Source organism: Stegostoma tigrinum, unplaced genomic scaffold (assembly GCF_030684315.1).
Source record: "Stegostoma tigrinum isolate sSteTig4 unplaced genomic scaffold, sSteTig4.hap1 scaffold_96, whole genome shotgun sequence".
NCBI classification, from domain to species: domain Eukaryota; kingdom Metazoa; phylum Chordata; class Chondrichthyes; order Orectolobiformes; family Stegostomatidae; genus Stegostoma; species Stegostoma tigrinum.
Window position 1 is genome coordinate 795409 of NW_026728820.1, and position 14151 is coordinate 809559.

At 49.9% G+C, this 14151-nt stretch overlaps 1 protein-coding gene across 5 annotated transcripts in view; it reads left to right on the forward strand.

Moving 5' to 3' along the window:
• LOC132209460 (uncharacterized) overlaps positions 1-14151 on the forward strand; it is a 277592-nt gene that overhangs the window by 235330 nt on the left and 28111 nt on the right. For 3 of the 5 annotated variants that reach the window (XM_059644516.1, XM_059644517.1, XM_059644520.1), the window contains exon 1: positions 12439-12776. In XM_059644516.1, coding sequence (XP_059500499.1) covers positions 12471-12776 — 306 coding nt within the window. In that variant the 5' untranslated portion in view covers positions 12439-12470. Of the gene's footprint in view, positions 1-5873; positions 6036-12438; positions 12797-14151 lie in introns of those variants that run through there. The other 2 variants (XM_059644518.1, XM_059644519.1) reach the window with 2 other exon arrangements.

A 14151-nucleotide genomic window follows, 5' to 3' on the forward strand; every position in this document is an offset into this window, starting at 1 on the left:
TTCCAGTTCCCCCACCCCATCCCCGTCTGTGATCGAGGGTCTGGGCCCGAAACATCAGCTTTTGTGCTCCTGAGATGCTGCTTGGCCTGTTGTGTTCATCCAGCTCCACACTTTGTTAAACTGGGTTCTCCAGCATCTGCATTTCCCATTATCTCTCCCCCCCATCCTCCTCCCCCCGACCACCCTCCTCCTCCCCCCGACCACCCTCCTCCTCATCCTCCTCCTTACCCTCTCCCTCCTCCTCCTCCTCCTCCTCGACTCCTCCTCCTCCTCCTCGACTCCTCCACTCCCCCCACCCTCCTGCTCCTCCTCCTCCTCGACTCCTCCACTCCCCCCACCCTCCTGCTCCTCCTCCTCTTCCACTCCCCCATCCTCCTCCTCCTCCTCCTCCTCCTCCTCCTCCTCCACTCCCCACATCCTCCTCCTCCACTCCCCCCACCCTTCTCCTCCTCCTTCTCCACTCCCCCCACCCTCCTCCACTCCCCCCACCCTCCTCCCCTCTCACCCCCACCCTCTTCCACCCCCTCCTTCCCCCCCCACCCTCTTCCTCCTCCTTCCTGCCCCACCCTCTTGCTCCTTCTTCCCGCCCTTCCCCCCCCCAACCCCCCCTCCTTTGACCATACCTTCCTCCTACTCCTCGTTTCCCCCACCCTCCTGCTCCACCTCCTATTCCCCCCACCCTCTGCCACCCCCCCCTCCTCACAGCCACTTGCCCCCTCCGTCCTCACCCGCACACAGCCACTTGCCCTTTCCGTCCTGACTCGCTCACGGCGACTTGCGCCCTCTCTCCTGACGCACTCAGAGCCAGTTGCCCCTGCAGCCCTGACCCGCTCACAGGGACTGGCCCCCCCAGCCCTGACTCGCTCACAGGGATTGGCCCACCCCAGCCTTGACCCCCTCACAGGGACTGGCCCCCCAGCCCTGTCCCGCTCACAGGGACTGGCTCCCCCGCACCCCTGACCCGCTCACAGGGACTGTCCCCCGCAGCCCTGACCCGCTGACAGCTATTTGCCACCGCAGCCCTGAACCGCTGACAGCTATTTGCCACCGCAGCCCTGAACCGCTCACAGGGTCTTGCCCCCGCACCCTGACCCCCTGACCCGCTGACAGGGACTTGCCCTCACAGCCCTGACCCGCTGACAGCGACTTGCCCCTGCAGCCCTCTCCCGCTGACAGCGATTTGCCCCTGCAGCCCTGTCCCGCTGACAGCCATGTGCCCCCTTAGTCCTGACCAGCTCACAGGTACCGGCCCCGCAGCCCTGTCCCGCTGACAGCGATTTGCCACCTCAGTCCTGACCGGCTCACAGGTACCGGCCCCCGCAGCCCTGACCCGCTCACAGCGATTTGGCCCCCTGCAGTCCAGACCCGCTAACAGTGACTCCCCCCCCGCATCCCTGACCCACTCACACGGACTGGCCCCCTGCAGTCCTGACCCGCTCACAGGGACTGGCCCCCTGCAGCCCTGTCCTGCTCACAGCGATTTGCCCCTGCAGCCCTGACCCGCTCACAGGGACTGGCCCCCTGCAGCCCTGTCCTGCTCACAGCGATTTGCCCCTGCAGCCCTGACCCGCTCAGAGGGACTGGCCCCGCAGCCCTGACCCGCTCACAGCGATTTTCCCCCTGCAGTGCTGTCGCGCACACAGGGCCTGGCCCCCGCAGCCCTGACCCGCTCACAGAGACACCCCCCGCAGCCCTGACCCGCTCACAGGGACTGGCCCCCTGCAGCCATGTCCCGCTCAGAGCGATTTGCCCCCTGCAGTCCTGTCAGGCTCCCAGGGACTGGCCCCTGCAGCCCTGAACTGCCCACAGCGATTTGCCCCCGCAGCCCTGACCCGCTCACAGCGATTTGCCCCCTCAGTCCTGATCCGCTCTCAGCGACTGGCCCCTGCCGCCCTGTCCTGCTGACAGCGACTTGCCCCCGCAGCCCTGTCCCGCTGACTGCGACTTGCCCCTTCAGTCCTGTCCCTCTCAGAGGGACTGGGCCCCGCAGCCCTCTCACGCTGACAGCGATTTGCCCCTGTAGCCCTGTCCCGCTGACAGCGATTTGCCCCTGCCGCCCTGTCCCGCTGACAGCGATTTGCCCCCTCAGTCCTGACCGGCTCACAGGTACCGTCCCCCGCAGCCCTGTCCCGCTGACATCGATTTGCCCCCTCAGTCCTGACCGGCTCACAGATACTGGCCCCCGCAGCCCTGTCCCGCTGACAGCGATTTGCCCCCGCAGCCCTGTCCCGCTGACAGCCATGTGCCCCCTTAGTCCTGACCGGCTCACAGGTACTGGCCCCCGCAGCCCTGTCCCACTGACAGCAATTTGCCCCCGCAGCCCTGTCCCGCTGACAGCCATGTGCCCCCTTAGTCCTGACCGGCTCACAGGGACTGGCCCCTGCAGCCCTGTCCCGCTGACAGCGATTTGCCCCCGCAGCCCTGTCCTGCTGACAGCGATTTGCCCCCTCAGTCCTGACCGGCTCACGGGGACTGGCCCCCACAGCCCTGTCCCGCTCACAGCGATTTGCCCCCTGCAGCCCTGTCCCGCTCACAGCGATTTGCCCCCTGCAGTCCTGTCGCGCTCACTGCGGCTGGCCCGCCGCAGCCCAGTCCCGCTGACAGCGACTTGCCCCTCCTTCCTGACCTCCTCACAGGCACTTGTCCCCTCCGTCATAACCCGCTCACAACGACTTGTTCCCTCTGTCCTGTCCCGCTCACAGCGTCTTGCCTCCCATCCCTCTTGCACAGGTCACCCCTTGCTCAGAAACGGTCCCAATTCCCCATGAGCCGGAAACCCTGCCCCCTGTTTCAGCTCCTTAACCATGCATTCATCTCACCTATCTTTCTAGGACAACTCTCTAACATGTGGCACTCGTGGCAACCCACAAATTATTACCCTCTCGGTCCTGCCCATCAGCCTGTTTGCTAACTCCTTGTCCATAGTCCGCAGGATGTCTTCCCTCTTTCTGCCTATGTCATTGGTACCAACGTGCACGGTGGCCTTTGGCTGCTCACCCTCCACCTTAAGAATTTGTTGCAACCATTCAGAGATGTCCTTGACCTTGGCACCAGGGAAGCAACACACAGCCCTGGTGTCTCAAATGTGGCGACAGAATCTATACCCCCAATGAATGAGTCTCCAACCACGCTCGCTCACTTGGATTTGCCTGACCCTGTCCCACAGCAGGGTGGTTTGTACCATGGACCTGGCTACTGCTGGTTATATAACTGACCCAGTTTAGTTTTAGATCAGTGTTAACCTTGGTTTAGTGGATAGCCAAGCACCTCAATAGTCTACAATACAGGAGAAATACATTCTTAAGCTCACGGATTCTGTGACAGTCAAGGACAAGCACTGAATTGTTCTAACCTGATTTCCAACACCTGGCCCGTAGCCTTGCATGGCTTGCATAGCACTTGCACATTTAAAAAAAAAATAAATGTAAGGATGATGTGAGTGTAAGGACATGGAATTTTTTTGATATGGTCATATTCTCTCTTGTTGGAGCTGATTGCTGCTTCGTACTTTTATGGTGCAAATGTAACTTATCCTTTATCAGGCCAAGCCTGATCGTTGTCCAAGTCTCACTGTATTTTCTCATCGTTGACTTCACTGTTGGGTCTGACCAACATTTTGCACATACCCTGCCTATTCTGAAACTCTGTCACTTAATATTAAGTCTAATAAAGACAAGTATCCAATGTGCCTTCCAAACCACTTCAACGACCTCGTCCATTACATTGGGGGATCACAGGCATACACATCAAGATCCTGAGATCCCTCTGATCATTGGTGCTTGTGAGGTCCGTATGATTCATCATGGGCTCCAAAATCTGTTTGTGCTGTGTCACCTAATCCTTATCCCGTTTGTCCTTACATGAAATAATGTTCACAAACGCTTCTCAAAAATTCTTCCCAATCCTACTTTTTGTAATCATGATACAAGTGAGCATAAAACTTGGAACACTGCAGCAACAGGAATGTGCCCTTTGGCCCACCATGTTGGGCCAAACATGATGACAAATGAAATAATCCCTTCTGCCTGTCCTTGATCCATAGTCCTCCATTCCTTGCATATTCGTGCACTTAACTAAAAGACCCTTTTAAATGCTTTCATCGTATCTGCATCCACTACCACCCCGGGCAATGTATTCCACACTTTTAACATGCTCAGTGTGAAATATTTGCCCCTCACATCTCTTTTGAACTCCTCCCCACCCCCCCCTCAGCTTAAATGCATGCCCCCGAATAGTGGACACTTCAACTCCGGGGGAGAAATTTTCTGACCGTTAGCTGTATTTATGTATTTCCTAATTTTATAGACTTCTATCAAGCCTGCCCTCGGCTTCTACTGCCCCAGAGAAAACGAAGAGTTTTTCCAGCTCCTCCTTCTCGTTCATACCCTCTATTCCAGTCAGCATGCTGGTAAATCTCTTCTGCACCCTGTCCAAAGCCTGCACATCCTGAGTGTAATGTGGCGGCCAGAATTGAATGCAATACTCTGTGTGGTCTCAACAAAGTCTTGTAAAGCTGCAATGTGACATCCTGACTCTTGCACTGAGTTTCCCTCAGCATAAAGGCAAGCATGCGATATGCCTTCTTGACCACCCTATCTACTTGTGTGGCTACTGTCAGGGAGTTATGATCTAGGACCCCAAGATCCCTCTGGACTTCACTGCTGTTTGGGGTCCTGCCATTAACTGTGTATCCCTTTCCTTAACACTTGGTCTCCTAAAATGCAACACCTCATGCCTGCCCAGATTAAATTCCATCGGCCATTTCTCCGCTCGAGTTTGCAATTGGTCTGTATCTTGCTATGTCCTTTGACAACCTTCCATGCTGTCCACAAGTCCATTGGTCCTTATATCATCTGCAAACTTAATAATCCCCCGTCTACATTTGCCACCAAGTCATTTACATATATCACAAACAGCAGAAGTCACATCGATGCGGAACACCACTCGTCACTGAGCTGCAGCCAGAAAAACAGCTTTCCACCACTGAGACGGCAAGAACTGTAGATGCTGGAATCAGAGTTAACCAAGTGTGGAGCTGGAGGAACGCAGCAGGTCAGGCAGCATCAGAGGAACAGGAAAGCTGACATTGTTGATGCTGCCTGGCCTGCTGTGTTCCTCCAGCCCTACACTGTGTTATCTTTGTTAGCCTTCCACCGCTACCGTCTGCCTTATATGGGCAGGCCAAGTCACCATGGATCTCATGGATCCTAATCTTCTGGATGAGCATACCATGAGGAACCTTGTTGAAAACGTTCGTAAAATCCATGTATATGTTATCAACTGTTCTACCCGAATTGATCACCCTTGTCATCTCCGTGAAAACTTCAACTGACTTGGTAAGACATAACCTGCCCCGCATAATGCCATGCTGGCTGTCCCTTATTAGCCCATACCTTTGAGACATGAGACACTCACCAGTCTGTAGTTTCCTGGAAAGTCCCTGTTTTCCTGCTTGAACAGAGGAACGACTTTATCCACTCACCAGTCTCCGCAACCCCTCCAGTGCCTGGCAAGGATATCAGATCCTATTGAAAGTAGTGTGTTGATGCATTTGTGTCATGATTGTGTTTTGTTTGAGCCCTAACATTCAAAGCAGTGTAAGAATGTCTTTGTGCAGCAGGCGAGGTGTGATGAGACTGAGCCTTCATACAATTGCAAGATGTTGAAAATTTGCCATTATTTATGAAAACAGTGATAAATTTCCATGATCAACATTTCTGTTAGACTGCAATGATTGTCCCGTGGCGTGTAAAATCAGAAAGATACGATAAAATGAGACTGGGTCATATGCAGGGAGAATGTTTGCCTTTCATGTCTATAGAAGTAGTGAAATATTTCCATGAATCTAAAAGTCACTTTTCCGTTCATTGAAGGACACAATCATCGCCTTGGAAGCTTCATCACGATACTACTTTGCATTTCTGAAGAGGGAAGAAGAAATCAATATGCAAATTGAATTCCATGGTTTTGGAAGTCCCTTTGAGAACACGATTCATTTGCGCCGGCATAATGCTCTGACCGAGAAAGAATTGAAGGTGAGTTTGTAGTTTGGAAGATCGCAGCAATTTATGCATCAACTTCTTCATCGATAACGTTCCATTGCTTTCAAACTGCATTTTCCACTCTGCGAGATAATAACTGTTAGAACAAGCAACAGCATCGGTAGATGGTCTATGGGGAATGCAATGTTACAAAACCCGATTCATTCAACAACATATTTCAGATATGTCAACAAATTAAATATTCCAGCACAGGATAAAACAAGGAAGATGAGAGTGAGGAGGCAATAGTTCTGATGACAAAAGAACAGAAATTTACCTTTATCCATTCAAGCAAAAAAGCAGGCACACAAATAAATAATCATCGAAGAATGCACGTGTGCAATGGAGGCTACAGGGGGACTAAGAATGCCGAATTGTTGTCATGCGTATTGCTGAAAGGATGATTGAAACAGATTCTGTGGTAAATTTGAAGAAATACAGATAATGCATCTCAGGATGTTGGAGAAAGAACATTTATGGACTGAGGCAAATCGTATTGCCCTTTTCAGGAGTTAATAGGTTCATAATGAATTGAAACACTTCCTTCTGTGCTGAAAGCTTTCATTTAGTTGCAGCTGGATGACAATTTCTGTTCCTGGTAGTATTTAGCAAACTGTTAAAAGTGAATGTCACTGCACAGAATTCCAAACATAACTCCAATCAGTAGAGAAAATATCCAAGGGGTGTGATGAGTTGTATCCTCTCATGTTGAACAACGCAGCTACAGATGCAATGGAGGCACTGATGATAATCTTCCAAGAATCCTTAGATTGTGGAAAATTCTCAGAGGATTGAAAGATTGTGAACATAACACCATTATTACAAAGATACTTGGACAAAATAGTAAGCAAGTAATGCCAATTTAGGTCAACCTGGGTAGATGTTCATGCCGGCAATGAAAGATGAAATAACAGGGTACTGAGTGTGCTATAACATCCTACAGAGTTAACATCCTTTCATAAAGGGGAAATAATACTTGACAAACTTGCTACAGTGCTTTGAGAAGGAAACAAACATTACTGATGAAGGACCACCAGTTGATGTAGTACATTGAGATTTCAACAAAGCATTTGATAAGGTACAGCTCATCAGGTGTCTCAAAAGAAAAGAGCCCGTGTGTTCAAGGGTAGTATGTTCGGATGGACGGAGGACTGCATCGTAAATAGAAGTAGAGTCGTAGCAGCAGGATGGTAACTTACAAGTCATGTACAGCCACAGAGCGAGTGCTGCGGAGGCCGAACACCTCGTGTTGACTGGGTTGATTTCGGAAATGGCGGAGGGGATTGCTATGCTTAGGAAAGTTGGGCTACATTCATTGGAGTTTATAAGATTGAAAAAAAACTTATTTTTCCGACATTTAAGATTCTTAAGAGGCTTGATAGTGTATATCCGTAGAGATTACTCCCATTTGTGAAAGATTTTACGACCAGAGGCCACATTTTCAAATTGGTTGCCCATTAATTCAGGGAAGAATTACTTCTTTCAGGTTGTAGCAATTTATTGAACACTTCAACCAAGAGTTCAGGCAGACCCTCTGATAAGAGACACTTCCTCTGTATTAATTCTCTAGATTTGACAGAAGATCGGCCCTGTGAGAGGGTCAGTACTGAGGTATTGAAGCTTTGTCAGAAGGCGAATAATGAGTGCGGGCACTGAAGAAGTGCCTCATTGACAGGGGTTCAGTCCTGACCCCTGTGAGAGTTCATCATTGTCAGATGGTCAATACTGAGACAATGCTTCCTTGTAAAAGGATCAGCACTAAAGATCTGCCACACATTTTTAGTGTCAGTATTGAGGAAATGCAGCAATATGAGAGGGTCTGAACTGTGGGAGTGCATTATTGTCAGAAGGTGAAGACTGAGGCAGCACCTCATTCTAAGGTGAGGCAATGCCATACAAATAGAAGGTCAGTCCTGAGATATTGCTACTGTGAGAGGGTCAGAAATAAAGGTGCCTCCTTGTCAGATGGTCAGAACTGAGGGATTGAAGCATTGTCAGAGCTTCAATACTGAGGCCTTGCTTCGTTGTCAAAGGGTCAAATCTGTGGGAGTGCGATATTGTCAGAGGATCAATGCTGAGGCAGTGGCTCATAATAATGGTGTGTTTTTGATGACAGCGTGCATCAAAGTGGTTCTTTTGTGATTCTATCAAGTGCAGTTAAAGGAATGCTTGCCAATTTTCTGAAAGATGAACATTTATTGAGGAAAGAAAAGATGGAGAAAGAGTAATTAAAAAGAATAACAAGTAGAGAGTAAAAAAGAATAAGCCTCATGTTCTTGTGGCCGTGAGAGACCCCTCGATCAATGGCTGGCCTGGAGGCTGAGGTTGCTCCTGGCACCGTTCGCGGTCTCATTCCGAGATGACGTCCAGTGCCGAGGAACAAAATGCTCCCTCTGCTCCGGTGTAACAAACAACTTGGCAAAGAAAAAAACCAGTTGCAGAAATAAAACTAACTGTAAAACAGGAATGCTGACAGGACTCATTCAAAGTCAACCATTTCTCAAATATCAAGAAATGTTACCCTTCAGCCCATCCTATTCATGGGGTTGGAACTGCTAGTACCACACGAATGCAGCATCACGACTGTGGCAATGCAGCACTGTGCGAGGGTCAGTCTTAAGGGTCAGTTTTGAGGCAGTGCCTTGATGTTATGCAGTCAGAACATTATTGCCACATGTTCAATACAGACAGTGTGCTGACCCTCTGTCAATGCTTCAATGCCTCAGTGCCTACCCTCTGATAATGAATCACTCCAACAGTTCTGACCCTATCTTGCAAGACCTCAGTATGACCTTTCTGACCCTATTACAGTGGGCCACTGCTGCAGTATTGACCATCTGATAATGATGCAATACCTCAGTTCTGACCCTCCTGGCAGTTGTGCAACACCTCAGTCCGCACCCTTTCATCATTCGGCACTTGCTCAATTATGAGCCCTTTGTGAGTTAGTTGTGAGGCAAGACTTCATTGCTGCAGTGTCAGTGCTGAGAGCGGGCCTTTTTATTAGCTCATCAGTACCTAAGGTACTGGCTAATTGTCAGCAGGTCAGTTCTGAGGCAGCGTCTCTTTGCCCGAATCCTGACTCTAAACCCAGCCTCAGCCCTAAACCCATACAAACGCTCGCCTCAGGCTAACCCTCACCTCAGCATTAACTTTAACCCTCACCCTATCCTCAGCGTAAACCCTCCCTACCCTCAGCCCTAATGCTGATCCTCAGACCGAACATCTAGTCTCAGCCCTAAAGTGACCCTCAGCCCTCCCACTAGCTATGGCTTCAGCCCTAAAATGAACCGTAACACACAGCCCCAATTAACGCTTAGCCTCAACCCCAACCCTCGCCTAAGCTCCAAGTCTAACCTCAGCCCTAACCTAACCTCCAATTCTTGCCTGCCAGAGAGTTAGTACTGAGGAAGTGCTTTAGTTTCAGAGATTTAGTCCTGAGAATGCGCTTCGTTTTCAGAGTGACCATCTGAAACAGCGTCTCATTGAAATGGGGTCAGAATTGCTGGAATGCTGCATGGAATGGTGACAGATTGTAGGACTGTCAGTGGATCAGATCTGAGGTAGTGCATCAACGGTGGATGGTCAGTCTGGAGGGAGTTCAGAGGATCAACGAAGAGGGAATGCCTCAATGCAATGGCGACAGAACTGAGAGAGGGCCACAGGATTAGAGATATGCCACATGATTCGAGATGGTAGGAAGTGCCTCATTGTCAGCAGGTCCGTTTTGTGGCCGGTCGCCATAGCTGGAGAGTCAGTTCTGAGGCAGTGCGTCTTTGTCAGAGGGTCTGTACTGAAGCGGTGCCTCATTATTCGAGAGTGTTTGGTGTGAGGCAGTATCTGATTGGTGCAAGGTCAGCCCTAAGGGAGTGCCTCTTCGTCAGAGGGTCAATACTGAGTTAGCGACTCATTGTGAGGAGTTCAGAATTGAGGGACTGCCACGTGATGAGAGGGTCAAAACGGAGGTAGTGTGGCTGTATCTGACAGTCCAAAGGGAGTGCCATTGTTAGAAGGTCAGTTCTGAGAAACTGCCACCGTGTAATGGCATCAGCATTGAAGCTAACCACGTGACGAGCCGATAAAAACTAAGTTATTGCAGGAGCATCAGAGGGCCAGATCTGTAGGAGTGCATTATTTTCAGAGGTGAATACTGAGGCACAGCCTCAGTGTAAGGGGGTCAAAATTAAGGGAGTGCCACACAATTACAGGGCAGGACGGAAGTATTACAGCACTGTGTGCGGCGCAGAATCGATGGAGTGCATCATTGTTATCCAGCCACAAGTGAGGCAGCGCCTCATTGTAATGGATCAGAATAGGGTCAGTACTGAGAGTCAGTACAGAGGTAGTGCAGAACTGTGGAGGTGTCAGAACTGAGGGAGAGCACCATTGTCAGCTGGTCAAAAGTGCCCCATTGTCGTAAGATCAGAACTGAGGGTGTGCCGCACAATGAGAGGGTCAATATAGAGGAAGTGACTCTTTGTCAGTGTTAATACTGAAGTATGACCTCATCTTGAGGGGATCAGGCTTCAGAGAATGCATTGTTGTCAGAGGGTCGGCACTGCAGCAGGGCTATGTTGTAAGGGGGTCAGAATTGAAGGAGTGCCACCCATTTTAGAAGGTCAGTACAGAGGTAATCTAGCACTGTCAGAGGTAAGTCCTGATGGAGTGCCACATTGTCATTGGATCAGTTTTCAGGCAGTACCTCTTTGGCAGAGCGTCAGTACTGACGCAGTGCCTGATTGTAATGGGATCAGAATTCAAGGAGTGCCACTGCCTCACTGAGGTACTGCAGCTCTATCAGAGGGTCAGTGGCCTATTGTCAGAGGGCCTGTTTGAGCCAGTGCCTACTTGGCAGAGTGTCAGCAATTAGGGAGTTTGCCTTTATCAGAGGGTCAGAACGAGAGAGTGCATTTGTAGCAGAGTGTCAATACTCAGCCTTGTCCGCCCAAGTCCAACACCAGCACCTCCACATCATCCGCCCACCCTGAGGACTGACCCTCCACCAATGAGCTACTGCCTCACACTGGACTGACCAACAATGAGACACTATCCCTCCAGACCCCCTGACAAAGAAGCAGTGCCTCAGTACTGACCGTCAGGCAAGGAAGGCTCTCTGTCAGTACTGACCCTCTCACAAGGAGACACTGCCTCAGATCATGACCCTCTGACAATAATGCATGCCCACAGTTCAGATTCTATGACGCTGTTGCAGTACCTCAGTACTGAGTCTCTGTTAGTGTGGCACTGCTTCAATTCTGACCCTTCTATAATGAGGCACTGCCTCAGTATCGACAGTCTGACAATAGTTCACTCCCACTATTCTGATGCTCTGACAGTGCTGCTATACCTCAGTACTCACTAATTAACAATGAGGGTTAGCGTGAGAGGGTGGCGAGGGTTAGGGTTTGGGTTAGGACCGAGGCTAGGGGTTAGGTGTGAGGATTGGACAAGGTTTTGGATGAGGGTAGAGTTAGAGTGAGGGATGAGACTTGTGTTAGGGTTACTAATGAGGTTAAGTTTGGAGTTCGGGGTAGGGCTCGGGAGAGGTTTTGGGTTAAGGCTGAGGTTAGGCTTAGGGCTGAGTCTATGGTTAGGGTTAGAGCTCAGACCACATTTAGGTTTGGGGCTGAGGCTTCTGCTTAGGTTGAGGGTGAGTGTTAGGCCTGAGGCTAGGCTTAGGCCTGAAGCCGCGGTTAGGTTTGGGGTTGGACTGATTAGACCCACTCTGACCCATTACAATGAGGTACTACCACGGAACTGACTCTCTGTCGATAAAGAACATGAGATGCTGTCAGCTTGTCCAATCAGAGGTCCAATATTAAGGAAATAGTGCACTGTTGGAGAGCTGATAAATATAATATAATATAAAGGGAGTGCTGCACTGTCAGAGGGTTAATGACGTGGGAGTGCTGAAATAGCGCAGAATCAGACCTGAGACAGTGCTGCACGTTCAGAGAGTTAGTACTGAGGGAGTGCTATAATGTATAATGTATAATATATCAAGGGGCACCGCCGAAGAATCAGTAGCGCAGTACTGTCCGAAGGCCAATATTGAGAGAGTTCTGCTGCGTCAGTGGGGGTCGATATTACAGAATTGCGACACTATCAGTGTATCAATGTCAGACGGTCAGTTCTGAGGGGAGGCTACGCTGTTGGAGGGTCAATATTGAGTGTGTGCGCGACACTCAGATGATCACTTTGTTGGAGTTCTGCACTGTAACGGAGTGCCACACTGGCAGCGGGTTAATATTAAGGGAGTGCTGCACTGTCAGAGGGTTAAAGATGAGGGAGGGCTTCTCTTTGTTGGGGTGGGTATGAAAGAGAACCTCCCGTTCGGGGAACAATATTAATGTTGTAGAGTCAGTAGAGAGGCATTGCTGCACTCTGGAGGGTCAATAAGAAGCATGTAGCTCCACTGGCAAGGTGCCAATGATGACAGAATGCTGCACTGCCAGAGGATCAGCAATGAGGGAAAACTGTATTGTCAGAGTGTCTTCGTCAAGAAAGTGCCACTCTGTCGGAAGGCCAATATTAAGGGAGTGCTGCACTGTCACAGGATCAATATTAGGGGTGTGCTGCACTAACAGAGGGTCAGTGTTGATTGAATGCTTGACTGTTGCAGAGCCAGGACTGAGGGAATCCTGCATCGTTACGGTGTCATCGTTGAGGGAGTGCTGCACTGTTGAAGGGCCGATAGTAAGGGAGTGTGACACTGTCAGAGTGTCATTACCAAAGGTGGGCTACAGTATCAAAGGGTGAGTAATGAGGGAATGCTGCGCTGTCGGAGGGTCAGCACTGAGGTGGGCTGTACTGTCAGATCGTCAATATAAATAATAATGTTAGGGGAGTGCTGCATTGTGAGTTGGTCCATATTAAGGGAACGCTGAAACTGTCAGTGATGCTCAGGGTGTGCAACACTGTCAGAGGGAGTGATGTATTCTGAGTGTCAGCACGGAGGCTGACCTTCACTGTAATTGTGTCAGAATTAAAAGACCGGTCAGAGGATATAAAGTGAGGCATTTCAGAGCCATCAGAAGGTCGAAACTGAGGTGTTTCAGATCAGTTTGAGGGTGCCTCATTTTAATGTGGTCAGACTTGAGCAAGTGCTTCATTGTCAGAGGCTCAGAACCAAGTGAGTGCCTCGTTATCAGACACTGTCCTAAAGAGGGCCTTGTTGTTCGTGGCTGTGTTGTAAGGCAATTCCTCATTGCTGCAGGATCAGCCTTGAGAGTGTGCCAGTCTGGAAGGAGTGCCTAAAAACTGAGGGAGTGCTACACCATTAGAGATTCAGCGCTGAGGAAGTGCCTCATTGTCACAGAGTTAGTTCTGAGGCAGGGTCACATTGCCTGAGGGTCAATTCTGAGGGTGTATTAGGAGCAGACTGTAAATACTGAGTTAGTACCTCAGTGCATTGGATTCAGAGTTGATGGAGTACAAGATGATTAGAAGTTCAGTCCTGAAGTATTGCAGCTCTGTCAGAGGGTCAGAACTGACGGGGCAGTGCTTTACCGTCAGCGGATCAGTTCTGCGGCAGTACCTCATTGCTGGAGGGTCAAATGTGGACGAGTGTCACATTGTCAGAAGGCCAGTTCTGAATAAGTGACTTTTTGTCAGAAGGCCAATACTCAGTCAGTGGCTCATTTTGAGCAGATCAGAATTGAGGGTTTGCAACACTTTTCGAGATTCAGTCTGGAGACATTACTGCTCCACGCCTGAATTGAGGGAGTGCTGCAAGATTGGAGGGTGAAAATAAACCTGAAAACAATGACCCCTTTCAATAACCTGTAAAACACAGGGATCACTGTAAATAATCCCTAAAACGCAGAGGCCTTTGTAGGAGTGCCTCAGTGTAATGTTTTCAGGATTGAGGGAGTGCCACGTGATTACAGATTCACTGCTGATGGAGTAGCTCATTGTCACAGGGTCAGTTCTGAGGCAGGGCTGCTTTGCTGGAGGGTCACTTCTGAGTGAGTGTATTAGTATCAGCCCCATGTTGTAGGGCCTGTACTTTTCCAGGAAGACAGTTAGAATAATCTTTAATTATAAACTAATCTGAAATACTGTTTGACTTGTTAAGGTTACAATACATCCTGAGTCACCTACAGAATAC